Below are 24,750 nucleotides of genomic sequence, written 5' to 3'. Positions count from 1 at the left end.
CACTGAGCCACCTGGGAAGCCCTGCACCTCATATATTTAGATGTTAAAATAAAATTATTTTAGTGACTTAATTCAATTTAAGTAATATCTATGGAGCAACCACAATGTCTTGAATATGCACTCTCCTAACTGTGGGAAAAACAAAGATTTTTAAAAATCAATCAGTAAGTTTGCCATCAAATAGGAGAGAAAAGCATCCACATGTAACATTACAGTATATTAAGTCTTTTAAAAGATGGAGCATGTTAAGTTTCACGAAAGTAGTTAAGAGGTCTTGATTATTTCTACCTTGTGAAATTAGACAAGAGGTCACAGAGGATGTGACTTTTAAGCTTAATTTCACCAGGAGGAAAAGAAAAGTGGTTCTTTGTGATTAAAAAAAAATAGCATCAGCAATGGTAGAAATGAAGAAAAATGACAATTAAGAAAATACAGCATATAATATGGAAGAGTAGAGATGAGACAAAAATTGTTGAAGAACTAAATTATAAGTCTTGGTATTCCATGCCCAGAAGTTTGGATTGTATCCCAAAAAAGCATGATGGAGAGCATTTGGAGATCTCAGTAGGAAAGTGCTTGTAATCAGACATGTTTCAGAAAGGTCACTCTCCTGTATAAAAGTACAGAAGATGTATTGGTGTGAGAGCATACAAGTGATGGGGAGACAAGTTAGGAAACTGAACAGTCCAAATGAGAGTTACTTTATCCCCTCTACAAATGCGGAAGCAAGTAGTTATCTGTTCAAAGGAAGATCCATAGGTAGAGAGTAGGACTTGAAGAATCTAATGGAAACTTGGAGCATCTCAATGGGGAACTGGAAATTGAACTAACCAGGCACTAATAAGAGATCTGCCAAGTGATCCTTGATGATGAAAAGTCAGAATACCCGAATTTAGAATGGTGCCAACTCAGCATGGACATACAGTGTCTTCTAGTAATGCCCAGTGGCTAGGTAGGAATAAGAAAGCAGAAGTTGAATACTTGAAAGTGTATGGTTAGTACCTATCCAAGAGGGTAAGGAGATTAAGAGTTCTAGTTAGAGTGGTTCACGCTGGATGAGGAAGTGAATGCAGGAGGAAGTTGTGTTCTTAATTAGCTCAAAGATTAGACATAGTAGAAGAAATAGAAGGAGAGGAAGCTGTAGTCATGGAGAGCTGTATAATACATCAGAGGTGATATGGTTCACCATAATGGCAAGCTGAAATATGTGATGCTTTTGGATTTGACAGTAAAAATCCCACACAGAGGGCACTGATTTCAAAATAACTCTTCAATATCCCTCTTTTATGTTTGTATCTTAAAGAAAAAAATTAATTTTGGACATTTAGCCACATTAGTGTGTCAAATAAGCTGTCAAATGGCAAGTGGGAGACACACATTGATAAGGGAAATAAAAATCCCATTTGTATTAATATGATTTATTATATATTTCAGTTGTGTAATGAAATATATTTAATGAGCATAACTTGAACTGTAAGGAAGTGAAAACTGAAGATGTTCTAACTTGCTACCTCCATTCTAAGTAAATCTTAATTCATTTCAATCAGGTTTACAACATCTTTAATGGTTAGTCTTTGAATAATGTTATCAAAGACATTCTGAATAGAATGACTGAATTATGTGTTGCTGCTGCTGCTAAGTCACTTCAGTCGTGTCCGACACTGTGCAACCCCACAGACGGCAGCCCACCAGGCTCCCCCGTCCCTGGGATTCTGCAGTCAAGAACACGGGAGTGGGGTGCCGTTTCCGTACTTGGTCTTTTACTTTCACTACTGTCTTAGGAAAACTCTCTTCACCTTTCCTATGGACTATACCTGTCTGTTGAATGAAAGGCATTTCAGTGGTTTATCTTTTCTGTAAAGGTATGCTACATAGTCTGGACTTGAAATGCAATCTGCAAAGTTAGGCATGTCCATAAATCTGAATTTTTCATTCTTCTCTCATGTAGAGAGAAGAGATATTTTTCCACATGGAAAAAATACTGTAATGGAGTTGCCTTCCCTAAGGTAAAACCAACACATTTATAATAGGGTGTATTTTGTTTAAATCTTGTATGCTTGTTGAACACATTATCTTATCACAAATAATTGCTAAGACTTTTAATGAGTGCTAACTATTCTAAGGTTCTTGCACAATATATAACCTATTTAATCGTCACAACAATCCTGGGAGATAAATACTGTTATTACCCTCATCCTCTAGATGAGGAAACTGATTTAATAGCATGATCAGGACTCCTTGGTAGTTAATAGTACATCTGAGATTCAGTCTAAAACTTTCTAACAGCAGAATGAATGCTCACAACCACATATTGCCCCTCAGATCTATCATTGTAATTGAGGTTAAAATTTAGCAAGATGTTTCCTTTATCTGTATGTATATTAGACCCATATAAAAGAAACTAAAATGTTAAAGTTTTAATATAGCAAGTCAGTATCACCATTAATACGCTCTTTCAAAAGAATAAATCAAAGCCCTGCACACCACTTGGCTCTTTATTACTAAAAATTGTAATTGGTGCACTTTCCAATTTTAACTAATCAGTATCCAAAAATCATGTACCTTGATATGTATAAATAGTGAAACAATTCCCCCAGTTGAGTCAAAACTCCTAGTATTTTAAACTTTGACATGATTCCTTTCATAGCTAATTTGTATCAAGTTAGTATTGGTATATTTAAAAAAAAAGAACTACTTCCGAAGAATTATGTTGAGATGAATTTGAAAAGTATTTCACGTGGTGGACAAAGTTACTTCAGTTTTCCCTTCCAAGTTCTGCTTTATTCATCTTCTTTGAAATAATCCAAATCTTTCTGCCCTTTTTTTTTTTGGTGTCAGCTAAAGATCTTTTTGTTTATTTTTTTTAATCTTTTGATTGGTACAGGGGATAGAGAAGCAACAGATTTAGAAGTAAAATGGGAAGATGCCACTCATATTTCCAGGTACCAAGTCTGATGTACTGTAGATGACTATGTTTTCTTTCATGATAAAACGTATCTTCGTATCACCTCTTGCACACCTGAAAAGTTGATTCATGTGCCCTGAAAGGCACTATGAGAGAGTACAACATTTGCACTTCCATGTGTTTCCAACTTCAGATTTCTCACTTGTACTTTGCAGTCGGTAGCATGAAAAATTCATTACCAAAGTGAACTCTAGTGAAATTCTCTATTTTCCACATCTTTTGAGATATTGCATTTTTAAAAAGCACTTTAGAAAGTAGAAAGTAGAACACAAATGTTAGTATCATAATTAATTTGCCTTCAGAATGTTTACACGAAATTGAAGGAGAGTAGAAGTTGTTCAGGCTATTTCTTAAGATTAAAAAATCTTTTAAAAAAAATGCTCCTTGAAAAAGAAAAGTGTTAGTCACCCAGTCATGTCCAACTCTTTGCGACCCCATGGACTGTAGCCCGCCAGTCTCTTCTGTCCATGAAATTCTCCAGGTAAGAATACTGGAGTGGGTAGCCATTCCCTTCTCCAGGCTATCTTCCCAACCCAGGGATTGAACCCAGGTCTCATCATTGCAGGAATTAGATTATATGAATTTTGTAAGAACAACAGTGCCACTATTAAACTTCTAAACCCAATTTAAGAAAACCAAATTCAGAACTAGTGAATAAATTGTTACTTTTAACCTATGTGCTCTGGCATTTGGTTTGATGTTTTAGTAGTAAACGATGTGGATATCTGTAACCTGCCTTTCTTAGCAGATTGCCATGGTAACTCCCGAAGTAAGGTACCATTTCACTGGAGCTTCAGGCTTTGGCGATGCTAAATACAGAAGCTGCATTTGATTTCAGCTTGTCTGTTTCTATGGGGAGCAATGTACCACAGTTCTTTCCACTTCTCAGGCTGACTTTCGCATCACCATGGAGACCAGATCTGCCCACGTGACTAAGATCTGAAACCATTCCTAGTATGGCTAAAACTAAGGCCTTGGTTCCCAAGGCCTTCTATAATTAAAGTATTGTTTTGTTAAAGAAGAGTTCCTGTTTCTGCTTTTGAAGTATTTATTGATTTTCTGCAAAGAGAAAACAGACTTTCTAGTGCTGTGCTGAAGATTTACAATAAGGAGAAAGAAAATGTCATCATGACATTTTCCTTGGTCAAGTTCTGGTTTTGTGTATATTTATGATGTATACTCCACTTAGTCAATTAGTATGAAGTAATGTTTCTTTCAAATTATGTGATAGTTTTCCTAAATGGTAGTATACATACTTAATGTACTGTTCATAGTGGTCTTAAAGTGCTGCTTTTAATTTTGGTTTTGGGTTGTCTAACTTTGTTCTAAATCTATTATTGGTGTCATTTGGATTAGTTCTGCACTTGCTCGCAATAAAATCAGTATGAGAAAACTTATTCTAGAACCTTGATCATAACTATGCATGGGTTTAAAAGAAAGGATTGGTGTAATGTATCACTGTAAATCCAGTTTTAGAATATCCGGATAGAGCAGATCAACTAGCTATAAAAGATCATACACACCAGTACAACTTATTATAATGTGTTCTCTTTTTAAATTTTATTATAGTAAGAATGTATTCTTTTATACATATGTTAATATCACAAATATATATGTTAATATCACAAAAAGGGCCAAAGTTCTGCAGAGTTCTTTGGTGATCACATTTGATACATGCATGCTCAATCACTTCAGTCATGTCTGACTCTTTGCAACCCCATGGACTGTAACCCACCTGGCTCCTCTATCCATGGGATTCTCCAGGCAAGAATACTAGAGTGGGTTGCCATGCCCTCCTCCAGGGGATCTTCCCGACCCAGGGATAGAAGTTGTGTCTCCTGCATTGCAAGCAGATTCTTTACCCACCGTGCCACCTGGGAAGGCCCCTCACATTTAATAGGAAGATACTAATTACAGCCTAGCTGCTATCAGTGTCTCCTCACCCTCCCTCAAAAATGGGGCCAGTCAGAAGAGATAGTAAGAAAGTCTTAAGTGGAACTTGAGAATTCCAAAGTCTCCCCTTGATTTGCACATGCTTACAAATTCACAAATCTAGTTTGATGGTTGTGTTTTTTTTTTTTTTTTTCACCTTAGAGAAGACAGCTTGGCCCTTGTTTAATATAAATATGCTAAATAGGAATTACAAAAAAGCCTGACTTCAATTAAATATGAAATTGTCCTTACTTTTTAAAAGATACTATGCATAAGCTAGTACCATAAAGTTGCTATAAGTTAACTAATTTACAAATGGAAACCAAATTTGTTAATATAATTGGATTTCTTGTTTTCACTAGCAGGAAGTGAGTGATTCATTGCTATATTTGAATATAAATTAAGTTGTACAATATGGAGAATCTTTTGACATTTCAAACGTTTGAATTTTGCAAAACAAGCTCCCACCCTAATGAACTCCTTGTATGATTCTAGTTTTCTATAATTACATTTGAAAATGTGAAATTCAACATGTGATGTTAAATGTTAAGCACAGATATAGCTGGAAACCTTTTGCAATAGCTATAAAGTCATTTGTATTTTTCCATAAAAACACTGAGAGTCAGCATATCTCTAACGCTTTAGTAAAACTTACTGTTTTTGAAAGGGCAGTGCTCTACAATTTTGTCAGGGGTGGAAAAAATGAAACATATATAATAGGGTATTTTATTTAAAAATATGTTCTTAGATTCCATAGTTTTCTATCCCAAAAGTAAAATGAGTTCATTGGTTCAAAATGTAATAACTAATCATTTCAAAACAACTAAGACCGAGTATAAACATTCGTTATTCTCCTCTGAGTTTTTTGCTAAGATGAATGTTCATGCTAATTTGTTTACATCCATGCTATTTTTCTAATAGACATGATTTTATTGTGGTTTTTACCAAAATAGTTTTCATTCTTATCATGTACACAATATATTTTAAATACCTGAAAATGTAATAGTTTAAATGTCATTGTATGCAGATAACCCTAACAATGGGGATTTATTAGAATAGTCTCTGATGTAATTATTATATATTGAAAAATAGAATCTGAAAATATTATTGATTAGGGTGAGAGATTAGATTTATAACTGGTTTGAGGTAAGAAAAATATGAATTCTGATAAGTAACTGTTTACATAAAATTTTAGACTATTACAAACACCTTTTGAATTTTCTTTTTACTTTTTCTGTCACTTGCTTTGCTGGGAAAGGTATTTTTGGTTGTCTTTATTGCTAAGAAATTCAGTTGGCGGAGCCCCCAAAGTAACTTCTTGCCAAAGTTGCTAATGAGCAAATGATCCCAAATGTCAGGCTGGTATGCCAAGGAGGTTAGTAACAAGGTATTAACATTTAGAAGTTATTGAAGGGGGAAATCAGTATTGCAAATTTTTGGTAATATAAGTTCAGCCAGGAAAAGTAAGCAGAAGTCCATTTCAAGTTTCTATAGTCATAAACAGTGTTATAGCATGAGAGAAAGTAATATCTTAAAATTTTTAGCATAAGAATCACTCCTTTTATTACTATTCCCAACCTACACACATGCACCCATTATGGTACTCTTATTGAAGAGAATTTATTATTTCACTAACTTCTACAGATCAGTCCTTCTATTTTCCCCCTCATTTAGTCTGGATGGTATCATGATACTGGAGCTGATACTGAATGATATTTTTTTTTTAAGTAATCTCACCAAAATCAGTATGGCCATACTTCGAGGGTAGTATATGACTCTAGTGTGAGAATAAGAATAGGCTGGAACTTTATAGAGCAGAAGTTCAATAAGGTCTATGTTACTGTTAATTTGAAAAAAAAAAATGTACATTAAGTCTTTATTTTAGATAAAATTTTCAAGAATTAAGAAGTTATGCCATTGTCTACTTTTAGTCTACCTTAATAGCAAGCTGGGCAATAAAAGCACAGTTTGTATCAGCTCAAAATTTACTGATCCTAGATCATGTTTGCTGCTCAGCACCTTAGAAGAGGACATAAGGCAAAAAGACCTTTGTTTACTTTGAGAAAGTTCTGATGGACTCAGCATATGAAATGTGTCTTTACAACTCCAAGCCCCCCAGGTAGAGATACCTTTACCTGTTATTCCATCAGAATGTCCAGTTTGTAGAATTCAAGTCAAGTGCAACAGGCAAATGAAATAATTTGAGTCATGGAAGTATAATCAGTGTTCTGAAGACTTTTTTACCATCTAGTCTCATAAGTGATTCAAGGTTCAGATAACATTGGAATTGCTTTTTTCATTGCTTATCACTAGGAAAGAGAATGTCCTAATAGGGTTGGAAGGACCAAAGAGTAATCCATTGAAATAAATAGTCAAGAAAATGACTGAAATGTAGCTAGTCCCAATTTACCTTTTCATTTTGGCAGACTAGACATAGTCACAGATGAAGTGTTCTGTCACATAGGATATACCTGTGCACCCCATTGGCAGTTCTCAGCACTGAGTTGCGGTTCACACTGATTATCATCCAGACTGAATATCATCTATTGAATTTCATCCTTTTATTATTGGGTTGGCCAGAAAGTTCATTTAGGGTTTTCTGTAAGCTCTTACAGAAGTCCATAAGAACAAACTTTTTAGCCAACTCAATATAACCATGTAAGGTGCTGAAAGTGAAAGTGAACTCGCTCAGTCATGTCCGACTCTTTGCGACCCCATGGACTGTAGCCTACCAGGCTGCTCCCTCCATGGGATTCTCCAGGCAAGAGTACTGGAGTGGGTTGCCATTTCAAGTTTTCATAAATTAAAAATATACATCATTCATCTCTGCATTATTGGAGAATAAAAAAGTCTTTAGCTCTCTTACCTCTTTTGGAAATGATAATTGTAAAAAGATTACTTTAAAATAAATAATCATAAAATAGGTTGCAAGAGCCAATAAACTGCCATCTATCCATGTTGCTGAAAATTATCTCAAAATAACTTGATGAAATACATGTACTTCATATTTAAATATTTTTAGTATAAATATTTTAAAATATATATGACTTAGAATAGAATGGCTTAAGGCTTGATTTAAGTGTTTTATAGGGAAATAAAGAAACATTTCCTCTGCTCTGTTAGGTTATTTACCTGGAACCTGTGAATTAAACTAACAAATGACAGATTAACCAGAGAAAAGATATACAAATTTTATTGTGTTAATTTAATTTTTATGTGCATGGAGGCCTTCAAAGGAAAGAAATGAAGACCCAAAGAAGCACTTTGATCCGAGGTTTATATACCATTTTAACAAAGCATGGTAAATTACGGAGAAGTGACAAAAAAACAGAAGGGGGGTTTGGATTTCTAAAGTGGTAAATTTTGGAAAAGTTTATATATGGGGAAACTAACAGAAGATAAGGGCTATTTTAGTAAGATTTTGTTTGTGCAGACCCATCCTGATGCCAACTTTCTGTCTTCAGTGTTAAGCATTGTTCTCCCGGAATGCAAGAGGAGAGGATGAACAGTTTCTGAGTGGGAAACATACGTCCTGCTTTATGGCAGTTAGAGGGATGGCCAAAGGTCTTTCTGTGTCTACTGTTTCTTAATTACCTTCAGTTCAAAATAATCCTTAGGCCAGAGTGGTATATTTTAAGGTGGCATATTGTGATTCCTTTCAAGTTTTTTTTTTAAAGGTTTTTTGTTGTTGTTTATTTTTCATTGGAGTGTAGTTGATGTACAATATTATATGTTACAGATGTACACAGTATAGTGATTCACAATTTTTAAAGGTTATACTCTATTTATAGTTATTATAAAATATTGGCTATATTCCCTGTGTGGTACAATATATCCTCATTTATTTTATACATAGTAGTTTGTACCTGTTAATCCCCCACCCCTATATTGCCCCTTCTTCCTTCTCTCCCTACTGGTAATCACTAGTTTGTTCTCTGTATCTGTGACTATGTTTCTTTGTTGTTATATTATATACAAAATATATATTTTGTATTTTTTGGATTGCACATATAAATGATATTTTAAACTATTTGTCATACTCTGTCTGACTTATTTGACTTAGCATAATGCCTCCAAGTCCATTCATTCCATTATATGCCACATCTTCGTATCCATTCATCTGTTGATAGACACTTGCTTCCATATCTTGGCACTTGTAAATAAAGCTGCTATGAACACTGGGGTGCATGTATCTTTTTGAAATAGTATTTTTTGTTTTCTTTGGATATATACCCAGGAGTGGAATTGCTGGGTCGTATAATAGTTCTAATTTTAGTTTTTTGAGAAACTACCATAGTGTTTTCCATAGTGGCTGTGTCAATTTACATTCCCACTAACAAAGCTTCCCTTTCCTCCACATTCTCACCAACATTTGTTATTTGTTTTCTCTATGATGATAGCCATTCTGTCTGGTATGAGGTGATATTTTATTGTGGTATTGATTTGTATTTCCCTGGTGGTTAGCGGTGTTGAGCATCTATTCATGTGCCTGTTGGCCATCTGCATGTCCTCATTGGAGAAATGTCTATTCAGATATTCTCCCCATTTTTTACTCAGTTTGTTTGTTTGATGTTGAGTTGTATGAGCTGCTTATGTATTTTTGATATTTACACCTTATCACAGGTAAACCCTTTGCAAATATTGGTCTGGCCAAAAAGTTCATTCTGTTTTTTTCAGTAACTACATATGAAAAACCCAAATGAACCAATCCAATATTTTCTCCCATTCCGTAGGTTCTTTTCATTTTGTCAGTGGTTTCATTTGCTATGCAAATACTTTTAAGTTTAATTAGGTCCCGTTTGTTTATTTTTGCTTTTGTTTCCTTCGCTTTACTGATCTCCAAAAAATTGCTCTTATTTATATCTAAGAGTGTTCTGCCTGTGTTTTCTTTGGAGTTTTTTGGATTCCAGTATTATATTCGGGTCTTTAATCCACCTTGAGTTTATTTTTGTATATGGTGTTAAAGAATGTTCTAATTTCATTCTTTTACATTTAGCTGTCCAGTTTTCCCAGTACTGCTTATTGAAGAGACTATCTTTTCTCTATTATATATTCTTAATTCCTTTGGATAATAGACCATAGGCGCATGGGTTTATTTCTGGGTTCTCTATTCTGTTCCAGTCCCCTTCAGTTTTCAAGTCTATTGTAAGCACCAGAACTCAGCTGTTTTATATCATATATATATATATGTATATACACACATATATTAATATTTTAGTGGTATTCTTTACATTTGCCCTAAAATTTATTATTTTCTATGTATTCCAAATATATTAATCCATTTAAATTAATATATTCATATAATATACATTGTTAGGATAATTTTATAATTACATTATAGTCATATAGTTGTATCTGTGTATATGTATATATATATTTATACTAGTAAAGTAGAGCTTTATTTTACTGATAATCCTTAATTATAAAATTATAAGACAAAAATGGGGAAGGGGTTATACAGCTATGCCATTAACTCTTTGAGGTCAGACTATCATCTTTGTATATTTACCCCTAACATTTGATGTAGTATACACATATATATATATACATAGGCACCCATTAAATCCTTATTGAACAATGCATGTCTATAAAAATGAATTCCTCCCATTTTCTGTTTTAAAATCTGAAATATGACATTTGGAATGACAATATAATGTGGCCGAATTCCATAGTACATTTTTCTAATATATCTATAGGCTCTTCATTGAATATAAACTCAGGCTAAATTGAATTAACATAATAAGTACTTCTGTGACTATTAAATATAAAAGACCTTTTCAGTTGTTACTAATATATAAGCTTAATTTAAAGGATACTTCAGGTGTACCTTTATTTCAGGTAGTGGTTTTAATGCAGACAGGAAAAGTAATATGTGATATACCCATAAGTCCTAAATGCACTTTAAGGTCATAGTATAGTGGTAAATAGTTTAAGATGAAATACCACTTCATAAGGAAATATTCTGTCTCTTGTGAATTATACACAGAGAATGGAATTGTTAGAGTAACATTCTAATCTGGAAACAGTATTTCCGTATCTGTTTTGCTTGTGGCTAGGTTCATCAAATATTTTTATTATACCTGAAATTTCTAATTAAAGATATCCATAAGTATTAGACGTATAAGCACAAACTATATTACTTTTTGCTATTTATCACTTTATTTTGAAAAAGAATACTTCATCATTCATAAAATAAAAGACTTCCTAGTCCCTCCCCCATGGTATTAAAAATAAGCAAACAAATTTTTTAAAATCTGATATTATGTCTGTTTGAGCTTTATCTTTACAAGGAAATAGACCCTCAAAATTTGAACAGCTACTACTCAAGCCACAAATAAGTCTCTCTCTTGGTTTGAACATTCTGAATCAAGGTTTCAGCCCACTTTTTCCAAGACTTTCATTGAGAAAAATTATCACTGACTATCAACTCATGGTGTTAGATATTCCTGTTTTACAAAAAGAAAAACTTAAATGTGAACATATACATTTAGAAGAAGAGAGAGATCCTGATAATCGTAATAAATCAGATCTTTTTCAAAAGCTCACAGCAATCTGTACTCTCCCAGGAGCTCCACATGTGTTACTATTGATAGGCTTGGATGCCTGCCTTGTTATCTGCAAGCAGCTTAAGACCAGTTGTCAGTGGCTTTGCCCTTAAATTTGCCCTCAGGCTCACCGATAATGGAAGTGAGTATGTGGAACCAGTTTTCTCTCATAACTCAGAAGTAAAAATCTTTGAAAGTGCTGTTCTGGCTTAAGCACTTCTTATTTCCATTTTTATGTATTTCCTTCTGTTTCATTCATTAAGTAAAAGATTTATTTTTTACCTATTTTGTATTCAAACTGAATCATTCTCTTGCAAATGTTTGTACCTCTATCCTTACCTTATAATCTATTAGCCTGATTACATTTCTAAAAGTTACTTCTAGAATTTCTATTTCTGCTTATAATTTGCGTGGAAAGAGTTTTAAATTCATAAAACAAAAAGGGAAAGAAATATTTTTCTCACCATATCCTACATAGATTCAGTCTGTAAAGAGCTGGCATGAGAAGTGGATCCACACTGGAATAAGTCATCCTATACACAACATGGCATTACATCTGGGTACACCATTCACATCTCGAGGGGTTTAGTAACAGGGAAGTAGGATCTTTCTCTTTCTACCCAGCTGGGCTGGTGGCCTCACAATCAAAGGTTTCAGTGATGAATGGCAGCTCAATAATTATTTAAGTAATATGCCAAACAGAAACATTACTGATTTTCTTGGGCTAGGATAGAAATATTGCTGTTGTTTCAAAATGTACTTGATTAAAAGCTTGTTAAATAGTGAAGTATATTTTAAGAGCAGGAAGTAGGGAATGGAATATTTTTTATAGTTGGGATATTGACCAAAAGAATAAAAACAATCAAGAGCCATACAATTTAAGTTTTGGGGTTTTGTTTGTTTGTTTGTTTTTTTAGAAACACGCAATTTCCACTTGTCCTTAAAAAAAATAAACAAACAGGCACAAAATTTTGTTGTTGTTTAGTCCCTAAGTTTGTGTCTGACTCTTTTGCAACCCCACGGACTGTAGCCCGCCAGGCTCCTCTGTCCATGGGATTTGAGTAGGGGTAAAATTGTCAGTTTGGAGATGTCAGAAATGGCTATCTGCTCCAGTATTCTTGCCTGGAGAATCCCATAGACAGAGGAGCCTGGCGGGCTACAAGTCCATAGGGTCTCACAGAGTCGGACACAACTGAGTGACTAAGCACAGCACAGAAATAGGCAGAGTGAGAATGCCTGATGAAAATACAAAGGGAGGGGAAAAGGAATATTGAGACCCAGAAAGGGACTTGCAAAAAGTTGAAGACACATAGATATGAGATTTGTAGAAGTTAGGCTTTCATAGAACAGTATCTTTATGAAATATGTTTTTATGTTTTAGAGGTTTCATGTAAATTAGCCATATACCAGTCCATCATATCTGACCCTCCTTGCCTGCCAATGCTGTTCATACTTGAGATTCAGAATGCACACCCCAAGACATAGATTCAGCAGGCTTGAGTCTGGAAGTATCTGTTTATTTGTTCTGTTTGCCTCAAAAATAAAGAGGAGCTATTTAATGCTTACCTAAAAGTATATCTTTAAAGAATTTATTCAAGCAATATACCACAATCTCTCATTTTGCCATATTCTCAGTAGACCAGGGTATTTCCATCAGATTCCTTGGCAAAAATCTTGAGATTATTTGAGTTACATAATACAGTGTTATACTGGTGACAGGACTGAAAATAAAACTCTGTGTGATGTGTCCAACTACAAAGCTTGTGACGTAAAAACTCCTTATATGTGCAGTACAAAAGTTGGCATCACTCAACCAGCCCTCCCCACAGTGTAGCCCATCACAGTGTGACTGGCCCAGTGCACGAGGTCTCAAACTGCAGTGGGCAACAAGAATCACCTGGGTTGCATGCTTAAAATGCAGATTCCAGAGTTCCATACCCAGAAATTTTGATTGAGTAGAGTAAGGGAAGGGCCCAGTAATCTGTATTTAACAGACCTCTACCCTGAGATTTGGTAAGCTGACCACTACTAGTTGAAGAGACACCTTGCCAGAGAGTTACCTTCTCTTATGTTAGTATATACAGACTTGGAAATAGCTGAGCATGCTAAGTCGCTTCAGTCGTGTCTGACCCTTTGCAACCCCATGGACTGTAGACTGCTGGGCTCCTCTGTCCACAGAATTTTCCAGGCAAGAATACTGGAGTAGGTTGCCATTTCCTCCTCCAGGGAATCTTCCCCACCCAGGGATCAAACCCACATCTCCTGTGTCTCCTGCACTGCAGGCAGATTCTTTACCGCTGAGCTACCTGGGAAGCCCTGGAAATAGCTGTAGTCACTTTGAAATAGTGATCCACCCACCACCATCCTGCATGTTGGCAAGGCCTCAACTGAGGAGGTATTTCCAGTCTCTTGAAGTAGAATTTCCCAATCCTAATTAAATGGTGTCTTAAATGTAACTAAGATGTGACTTGATTACCAAGGCTCTAGTTCAGATTTAGGATGGGTTGAGTTCACTAGAATTAAAGCATTCGTGTAAGTTGTTTTTGAGGGGAAATATTTGAGTTGCATAGATAAATTAGAAACAGTTTAAATTTAAGGATGACCTTGTGCCAAGCATTAGATTGCCTCTGACTTTACCGTTTGAAGTTCTATGACCTTATGAAACAGTGGTAGAATCCAGAGTTCGCATTACAGTATTATAATTTTCTTAAAAAAAAAATAAGGTGTTGTCTTTTCTTTCATTTGACCTACCTATGAAGATTATTTAGTTCCCAGCCCCTTTTCTGCAAAAGAAGGTTATGATATGATAAACAAAAATTAGATCTGCTGATTTCTGAACCATACTGCATCCTATTTTCTAAATACTGTGCTGTGGGCAACACACTCCCTTCCCATTTTATAAAGGAGCTAGTAGTGAACAACATGCTGTCTCTGTTCCCTCTCCCAGTTTGTTCCTTCTTCTTGATATAACTCAAAAGGTACTAAAGGATGTAGCAAATAAAGATCTGCCCTAGGTTATAAAGGAAAAAAAAAAACCTGCTGATTGGTGCCTAGTGGCAATATTTGAACTCCTCAAAATCCAAAATAAAATGAACTAAAAGAGACTACAGTTTATTTTTAGCCCACTTGTTCTGAGTTTTCCAAGTCATTCAGAAACTTTAGTCTCTTCTAGTTTCTTAATTCCTAAGAATGTGGCTTGTGCTCGGGTGTCAAGTCACCCTTTCATCACGTTGACCGTGTGAGAGCTTTTCACCTCTGTTCACTTTGTATTGGTCTGCATTCGACCACTTCCTTGGAGCCACACTAGCTGGGCTTTTCTCTCACCACTCAGCACGTGGTAGCATGTGAGTCGGGTTAGTTAGTTAGAAGGTGGACCAGAAAAGTTTTCCTCATACTTCTTGATTGGATGAATTTGAGGAAAGATCTTGTATAGAACTACAGTTTATTTTTTTAGAAGATTAATCATTTTATATGTGTATGGAGAATACTTTTAACATAAACTTTCTGATTAAAATTACAGATACGCATGTACAAATATAGAGGTGAGAAAAGATATATCTGTGCTGTGTATTATTTTATATACATAAGATTGGCAATTCGAGATAACCAAGCTTAAAATAAAGTCCCATTTTTGGCCAAGTAGACTTGCATGCCAACACAAAGACATTATGGTATTAAAACCATATGCAATTCTAGCCATATTTTTCTCTTTTCTCTTCATGGGTATTGCATGATGGTATTTCTAATACAAATACTAATATGCTTTGGAAATAATGGCACTCGCAGGTCTTTCATCATATTGTATCACTGCTTTATCATATTAGGCTAATACACTGCGAGAGTTGGTAGAACCTCTCCATGCCAAATCGGATCCACTTCTGTTGGCACTCAACCCATTGGACTCACAGATTGATAAGCTAATGTTTAGAGAATTTAGATCGGAGAGAGTCGGCACGACGCAGACTTAACATCAACCTCTTGCAAGCAACTAAAATGGCCTCGACCTTGCTGTTTATAACAGAAAACAGACTTTTAAAAGCTTAGATCATCAAGTGTTTTGGATTGGGGGCCTCCCTAAAGGGATATTAAGAGGGGCAGGCCACTCTTAAGAAGAATGCAAGCTTTCTTCACTGGGACTAGCATAAGATCAAAGCCAGTCAAGATGGAGCACAGTGACAGAAAACTGCTGTTTCTGTGGGTGAACAGAGGCAAAGGGTACTGACTGGGGAAGGGCTCAGTTGTGTTCTCCTGTCACAGGAAAGGAGAGGGATCAGCTCCAATAACTAGAAAACCCTGGCTGTTCAATGGACTCTTAAGTGGCCTCTTGAAGGCAAAGCAGAGAAAGCGAATTCTGTGTGTTAAGTGTATTTTTGCATTTTTAAAATTTGACGTGCTGTATTGTACTACATTAAGTGTAATCTATTAAGGCAAGGTATCTACAACCTGCTCTGAAACTTACTATGTTTATTCTATTATAAAGTGTATTCAGGTGCAACACAGAGACTGCTTTCAGTGGCACTAATGAAGAAAATGCCACATGCCAGGCTTTAGTAGATTCCTCAGCTAAAATCCTAACTTTCTCCTTACTTCTTGGCACTTGTATACAAATGGTGTTGCCTCATAGGACAGGCATGAGCTATTCTTTTCTGTAAAATTTTCCAAATCTATAGGCTGTGGTTTTCACTTTGGAAAAAGTATTTTGTCTGGTTGTCTTTCAAAATAGTTTCAGATATTATTTAATACTATGTAACTGGGTCCCTTATGGCTCAATATTGCTTATTTTTCTTCTGTAGTGGATGTGAAATTTCCTTTATTTAGTTGGATAAGATACTCTGTAATAATTTTAATGCTAATTAATGGATATTTCATACTGTGCAATGAACAGATAATTTAACATTGTATTTGGAAATGTTTTTTTTTCTTCCTGTCGCCGCAGTGTGTGGTATTGCATAATGTGAATACTTGTAAAAATATAAATTACATAAAAATAAAAATATGACCAATTGGTATCAGATCTTTTTAGATAGCTAAATAATTTGCTAAGTATGCTTGATAGTAAATATCTTTCTAAAGAGGAGTAATCTATGCTTCTTTCTCACAAATGGAATTTGTGTTGTGAATAAAATCACATTGATATGCCTTACAGTTGCCTCTGTGCTCTAACCATTTTAATGTGTTTTTTTAAGTATATATAAAAATGATGGTTCTGGTATATAGAAATGCATCAAAAAGCATTATGTTGGTTTTAAATATTCGTGGGATTGTCTTGAGTCATTCTCCCTGTTTAAGTCATAGTAAAATTTTATGATATGAAGAATTTTAGTTTTTTCTCATTAAGGAATATGATGACTCCACATTAATTTTTTAATAATCATCTTTTAGCTTTGTTTTTAAACTGTATCCTTTATGAATTCCTTCCTAAGAACCAGGTACCTTGACCTCCATATCTTTATATAAATTTTCTAAATTCGCTGGGTAAATATAGAATCTGTTATTTATGTTTGCAATTCTCCTTCAAAGAACCTCCCCTTTGGGTCAATAAATCAATGCCAAGGACACCAAGATTTTGCCATCTGAACTATTTGTCATAAAAACAACCGTAATACCCTGAAAATACAACCACTTTCATAGTTGTGGCATTAAACCACATAATTCGGCAGAAATTACCTGCTTCGAGAATGAAATGTAGAATAAGCTTCAGCTCTGTCTGTGGTGTCACCTCTTTGTGGAAGTCAGCTTTACTTTTGTGCAGAAGGGATTTACAAACACTGATATAGCTGTACTTAATTTTGGTGAAGCACAAGGTCATTCGTACAGGGATGGGTTTCACATATTCCTTAAAAATTCACTTAGCAATATTGGTGGACTCACTCAAGCTGTCCTTTCAAAAAAAGGACTTTTTTTTCCCCCTCAATTTTTTTCATCAGACAAATTATTGTTATTTTGCCTAAAATAAAACAAACCAATTAATTCTAAGAAGGGTAGTTGATTACAGAGTAACAAGTAAAAGCCAAGTTGTAAAATCGTATGCTTTATAACAAACTGTCCTCCCCCCAGTTTTACAAGGCATAGCTAGTTGACTTATATAAAAACATGAATTAAAAGAACTAATCTTTCATTATAAAACAATTCAGATTATAGTGTAAACTCCTGAATGCATAATCATCTTTAGCAAAAAAACCTACAGATATTGAACCTATCTCCATTAAACCCATTAAAACTTTGGCACCTTACATAGAAATAAGTTGTTCATTATGGTGCACTGGTAAATTAGTATTCACAGAAAACAGTCCTGTGTCTAAATGCAAATGCTAATTGCCTTTCATGGTGAGAATAGTGCTCCACATACTTGATGCCATTCGCCTGGAAGCCTTAGAGCACTCCGCGACCGTACAAGAACGAATACCTCTCACATTTGACTGGTGACTAATGCTACTATGTCCAGCCTTCTCCCCCACTTGTGACTTAGTCTCTTCCAGCTTTCTATGCTCATTACCCAGTTGTGTTGTGGAAGGAACAACTGTTTCCATGAGGACATCATTATCCTATTTTAAAAGAGCACAGTTCCCTTCCAAAACATGTACAAGAACTGATTATTCATTGCTGACTTGATTCTTTAAGAGCCTAGTTCGTATACTCGTTTTGTTTTGTTTTCATTTTTTACTCTCCTTCCACATTGTCATTGCAGAGGCAGGGAAACAGCGAGGACACCAGAATAACATTTTAGGTTGCCACACTTGTAAACTCTGCTCTTAATTTTCACCAAAGAAACATGAACGACATTACACAAGAGACTGGTATAAAAAAATTACTCAGACTGATACAGAGTCCTCTTTGGAGTACTTGGTGTCTAAAGTGAAGAAAATCATCACTCAGTTTAAACATTGGGTTCATCAGACACCATGTCCTGTAGAAGATTGGGAAATGCAAAGAGAGCAAGGCATAAGCACTCAGGGAAAGTCGCAGTCTAGGTCTCTAGAGGTGCACATGGAGTGAGGTACAGAACGAAAAAACATTGGGATTTCTCCTCAGGTTTCACATCTCATTTTCTCGAATATCTCTTCTATCTATCTATTAATATAGAGTAATACATATATTGAATATTTATCAACAAAAGTGTTTTAACTGAAAAGGGTATACAATCGAACAGGTTTAAAAACACTGGGCATGAATGTAAGGAAATAGGTCAACCAAACATCCTGCGGTGTTTGAGGAATGCGTTATCATCTGCTAATAAGCCTTTTCAAGAAAGTTCCAACCAACTATTATTTTCTATTGGCTAATCTTTTCTTTGAGCTTTTATTACTGCCTGGAGGTCATATGCAACCTGAAGGAGCCAGACACAACTATATTGATGCTCAGTGCATTTCTTAGAGTCACAGTGTTTCATGGTGTAGCTAGAGTATAAATGAAACGATAAAGAGGATCTTCTTCTAGCCCTGCCACTATGACACAGCCAGAAACGAGTCCTCCCTTGGCTCAGAATACAAGTTATCCATAACTTCATTGGGATCCTCAAATCTATCAATGAAATTTTATATAGGAAAGAGAACTTTATATGTTCTCTTCACTTTAATAAAATTGAAATAGAAAAGTGTGTCATCTGACACAGGACTGATTTACATGTTGTAAATGTAAATGTGATTTGATGGCAAATTTATTCCTGCATAGGGCCAGAATTTCCGAATCAATTTGATACAAATTTAAATTTCATTGTATCAGGGATACACTTCCTCTTGAGGAATCACAGAAGGTTCCTCTATATGTCCTGTGGTTTGCATGTGGTTTTCTACACTTTACCAACTTTCAGAAACCATCCATTCAAATTCCGAAAGAGCTGGGCTTGGGGCCAGTGTTCCCATGACTGAACTGGCACATTGAAAGAAAGTCAATCAGGAAGCAGACCTCACCAAGTGCTTGCCTCCTCTTCCAAAGCAAGCCTCTTCTAGGAGAAGAAAAGCAAGGGTTTAAAAGAGAAACCAGAAGAGAAGGAGACAAAGAAGAAGAGGGCAAAAAGAAGAAGTAAAGGTGCTTTCACATTTTCAGTTGCAGCGGTAGCCCCGATTGAGTTAATTGGTATTCATCTAAGAAAAAAAAAAAAAAATCAAGGAAACCAGTTTGAAAATTATAAAAGAAAATAAAGGTCTGTTTTTGTCTTGAATGTTGAGTTCTGTGTTGTTTTGACTGTTGAGCACAGTGAATCAGATTTCAAATGTGACTCCGGCCCTCACCCTCTTCCTCTGAAAATAAAGGGACTCTTTGTCTAGTCTTAAAATGTTTAGTACTTGGTGGCATTTTGTAGGAGCCTGGCATCTCAATCCTTCATCCTCCGCACCCCACGACTGTGTCTTGTGTCACATATGTGTGTGGTGTGTAGGGGTGGGGGAAGGAGGCCTGACTTATCTTTAATATCTCTATTCCATTCATAGCTTGGAAATGTTTCTGTGTTCTGTCTCCTTGTGATTCCCTGTTCATATGTGCTGCCCAGAGATAAATCCATGCTTGATTCTCCTTACAGCTGTCAAACCAGATTCTTTGTAGAATTATATGTTGTACTTTGGTTGAACGTGTTCCACCTCCCCCCTCCCTTAATGGCAAGAAGAAGAAAAAAAAAGCTTTCAGTGTTAAGTCATGTTTGTCATTTTTTATATTAAATCTTTACCATTCTTGAAATAAAACTACATTGAAATTTTATTTTATAATCCAGCATGTGACTCAGTATTCCACAAACTGTAAGAATTGAGGAGAAAGAAAACTGGGTAAGAATGTTTTTTCAACAAAATATATACTCCTTACAGTGTTAGGTAATATGGAAGAAGGTTATCTTAAAAATTTACTATGTGGAAATGTTTCTGCCTCCCTTGAATCCTAAAACTATTATTTGAATTCCTTTTTTCTTTACCTTCCTTTAAGAACTGAAAAGCAAATAATACATTAGGCTTCATGATACCTAGACTACTATAATTCACATCTGTTAGGGCTCCGATTACTCCCCCACCCTCTGCTTTATGAAATTTTTCTGGTTTAAGATGCAGTCTTGCCTTGAAGCAAAAATAATGATAACTACTAAATAATTCCTCAGGGTTCTTTCCTGGCCTATGATTTTATGAAATGGAATTATGCTGTTCAAATGTATCCTTGTTTTTACAACTCCATTTAGTTTTACACTGAATAACCTTATGATTTTTTGCCTTCCTGGCTCCAAACCATTCTGTTTAAAATTCCTTATCTCATTTCAACCTTAGCCTACAAGGCAGCTAGTTGCTCTTTTTACAGTCCTCTGTACCCCCACCCACCCCTCAGAATCCTCTAGGTGCTGCAAACATTGAAGGATGAGGCAACAGAAAATTAAAAAGCTGTTTTCTTTTTTTGTACTTTTAGATTATAGCTCTAACTTAGATATATGATTAGAAAGTTAAAGTTTGTTGTAGAGGAATAGTGGTAGCAGGTGCTGATAACAAAGGACTTTCTAATGAGAGAACTCAATAATCACACTTACCAATAGTTGCTAACCTTAGCAGGAAAGTAAAAATTGAATATGAAACTTAAATGAAGTCACTTTTTCATCCTAAAGGTGATCCCTTCAAGTTAAGGTACTGTGTTGTGGGCTTTGGGGGAAGTTTTAGGTACACTCTAAAAAAGTTTTTTTCAATGCTGTATTTCAAGCATCTCACAAATTCATTAACACCTCCTGTTTAATACACAGTTCAAATGATTCCTGACAAAACTGGCAGTCTAGAATTCTTACTAAAATCATGAATTCTGGAGCCACACTGCTCAGTTGGAGTTCCAACTCCACCACTTAGTAAATGTGACCTTGAGCAAGGTACTTCCCTGCTAGAAAATGAAAATCAAATAGATCTACTCCTAGTACTGCTATGAGGATTAAATGAGATCATGCATGTTAAGCATTTACCCTAATTCCTGACACATATAAATGTTTACATTATTACCAATTAGGGTGTCTTTAAAAAAAAAAAATGTGTCAGAAAGCCTAAAATATTCACATGGACCATGGTGGAATGAATGATATTCCATATTTACTTTTTGGGCCAATGTAATTAGCATTCCTCAAATAGGACTCTTTGGCTCTCTATTAAAGGAAATGTAATATAACCCTAATCCTATCTGCCAATCCAAGCAAAATCCAAGTTAATCTTTGTTTATCATTGAGAAAAATACATCAATAGTCAGACAATTCAAGAATAATATGGTAGTTTGATTTGCTCAAATAGATTCAAGATGCTTTCCTGAACCAGACCTTTTTTTTTTTCCTCAAAAATATTTAATTGGAGTGTTTTCTTCCTTGGTCTTTCAAATGTTAAGTAGCTTCCTTCAATACATGCCATATTTTTACTTATATTTGCATATAAACATTCCCACATGTCATTCTAATTAAAGCATTATTATTGATGATCATTTACTGTATTTACAGTGTGGCAGGCATTACTATGGCAGTCACATGAAACCTAATAATCCTCTACAGCATACTTTTGGAAGATTTTTACAATCATATATACTCCAGCGAATGCCATTCCATCTTATGAATTCTAGAAAAATGTAAACATCAGTTCATTCAGTGTTGTTAAACCAGGAGAGCTCTGTTACTTAGCACATCTATGCTTATCAGTATAATGATAAGGGATATTCATTACTGTTTTAAAATGTTAAATGATGTTCAGAATTGTTTCTGTGTTGTGTACCTTTTGTACTGTAATTCTTTGAATTTAATGGACTCAAGATATGTACAGTGATTTGCTATTAAGAGTATTTTATTAAAGCATCCTATTAATTATTCTAAAACAATTGGCTGCCTGTAGCTAGTCTTACCCAGTATAACTAGCAACTGTGGGTTTGATGGGTTGTTTTTCTTTTTTTTAATGTAATAGTGTTTTCCCTATCATTCATTATTCCGTTTCTCAGATATTTTTTGTTTGTTTGTTTAGTAGATTTTTGGAGTGTCAAATCACTGTATTACACTGGATTCATATTTCTCTGGTTTTTTTTTTTTTTTTTTGGACATTGCAGGTGAAAGTAGGGAAGAAAAGTTAGGAGACTCTTTGCAAGATTTATACAGGGCATTGGAACAAGCCAGTCTGTCGCCTCTGGGAGAACATCGCATTTCAACCAAGATGGAATACAAACTATCCTTTATAAAGAGATGTAATGATCCTGTGATGAATGAAAAACTACACAGGCTGAGAATTCTCAAAAGCACTTTAAAGGTAAGATAGGAAATGGAAGGAGACATTCGTTTTAAGAGATTCATTCCTGAAAAAATCGATTATCAGATACTCTAAGGGACAAAATGGGAGGGGGATAAATAGAACAAATGTAATAAGTGTATTTGGCCAAAAGGAAATAATCTTAGCTTTATATTAACATCTCAGAGCATGCACAGACTACACATTATGTGACTTAGTTCTAGCAGAAAACAGGATGTAATTTTTTTTTTCCAAAAATGTAGGGCTAGTGTTATTCCTCAGTCTTTTGTTTTCCTAAGATAAATATGCCATGTTGTAGAATTGATACAGTTATTAAAAGAGCACAGCATTCATGCAGGGGTGGGTGCTAAAAGGGTTTGAGATATTTTATGAATATCTCTTGTAGCACATTTGGAGTGAAGCCACATTGTTTCATATCCCGTGTAGAAATTTTATAATTGTGCTGTATACATTAGCAGTTCCCAACTCACGTGTTACTTTTTTCTTACACATTTCCATAAGCACTTACATTGTCTCCAGTCTTCTTATGCCACCCCCAGATTGGGGAGGAGGTGGTGAGGAAAGGGAAACAGGCAGGAAGTTGAAGAAGGAGCCAGAAAAGTCAGCCCCCTCACTGTGTGTCTCAGTGGAGAGGGCCTGCCATACATACTCTCCCTAATCAGACCATGCACCCTGAAAAACTCAAAACCAGAAAAGAACTGTCATACCAAGTTTGTGATGCAGTCATTTCAAGAAATAAAAGGTCAGAGAGTTCGTTTGGAAAATATTTCAGATCCATAGTCTACTGCTGAGGTTTCATAATTTTGAGACAGAGTACCAAAGAGATCCTGGACTTCCCTAGTGGTTCAGATCAGATCAGTCGCTCAGTCGTGTCCAACTCTTTGCGACCCCATGAATCGCAGCACGCCAGGCCTCCCTGTCCATCACCAACTCCCGGAGTTCACCCAGACTCACGTCCATCGAGTCAGTGATGCCATCCAGCCATCTCATCCTCTGTCGTCCCCTTTCTCTTGTCCCTAATCCCTCCCAGCATCAGAGTCTTTTCCAATGAGTCAACTCTTCGCATGAGGTGGCCAAAGTACTGGAGTTTCAGTTTTAGCATCATTCCTTCCAAAGAACACCCAGGGCTGATCTCCTTCAGAATGGACGGGTTGGACCTCCTTGCAGTCCAAGGGACTCTCAAGAGTCTTCTCCAACACCACAGTTCAGAAGCATCAATTCTTTGGCACTCAGCCTTCTTCACAGTCCAACTCTCACATCCATACATGACCACGGGAAAAACCATAGCCTTGACTAGACGGACCTTTGTTGGCAAAGTAATGTCTCTGCTTTTGAATATGCTATCTAGGTTGGTCATAACTTTCCTTCCAAGGAGTAAGCGTCTTTTAATTTCATGGCTGCAGTCACCATCTGCCGTGATTTTGGAGCCCAGAAAAATAAAGTCTGACACTGTTTCCACTGTTTCCCCTTCTATTTCCCATGAAGTGATGGGACCGGATGCCATGATCTTCGTTTTCTGAATGTTGAGCTTTAAGCCAACCTTTTCACTCTCCACTTTCACTTTCATCAAGAGGCTTTTTAGTTCCTCTTCACTTTCTGCCATAAGGGTGGTGTCATCTGCATATCTGAGGTTATTGATATTTCTCCCGGCAATCTTGATTCCAGCTTGTGTTTCTTCCAGTCCAGCGTTTCTCATGATGTACTCTGCATATAAGTTAAATAAACAGGGTGACAATATACAGCCTTGACGAACTCCTTTTCCTATTTGGAACCAGTCTGTTGTTCTATGTCCAGTTCTAACTGTTGCCTCCTGACCTGCATACAGATTTCTCAAGAGACAGATCAGGTGGTCTGGTATTCCCATCTCTTGAAGAATTTTCCATAGTTTATTGTGATCCACACAGTCAAAGGCTTTGGCATAGTGGTAAACAATCCACCTTCCAGTGCAGGAGACAGGTTCGATCCCTGGGTCGAGAAGATACCCTGGAAAAGGAAATGGCTACCACTCCAGTATTCTTGCCTGGGAGATTCCATGGAAAAAAGAGCCTGGTGGGCTACAGTTCATGGGGTCACAAAAGAGTTG

At 35.8% G+C, this 24,750-nt stretch overlaps 1 protein-coding gene across 6 annotated transcripts in view; it reads left to right on the top strand.

The window, feature by feature from the left end:
- Window positions 1–24,750, top strand: part of CNKSR2 (connector enhancer of kinase suppressor of Ras 2) — a 309,235-nt gene that overhangs the window by 281,120 nt on the left and 3,365 nt on the right. For 4 of the 6 annotated variants that reach the window (NM_001206513.2, XM_005228380.5, XM_024988116.2 and 1 more), the window contains one exon: window positions 22,471–22,667. In NM_001206513.2, the coding sequence (NP_001193442.1) occupies window positions 22,471–22,667 (197 nt within the window). Of the gene's footprint in view, window positions 1–15,266; window positions 16,586–22,470; window positions 22,668–24,750 lie in introns of those variants that run through there. The other 2 variants (XM_005228382.5, XM_024988118.2) reach the window with 1 other exon arrangement.

Source organism: Bos taurus, chromosome X, assembly GCF_002263795.3.
Source record: "Bos taurus isolate L1 Dominette 01449 registration number 42190680 breed Hereford chromosome X, ARS-UCD2.0, whole genome shotgun sequence".
Classification (NCBI taxonomy): Eukaryota; Metazoa; Chordata; class Mammalia; order Artiodactyla; family Bovidae; genus Bos; species Bos taurus.
The sequence above is the reverse complement of the archived record's forward strand: the minus strand, read 5'-3'. Positions and strand labels throughout refer to the sequence as shown.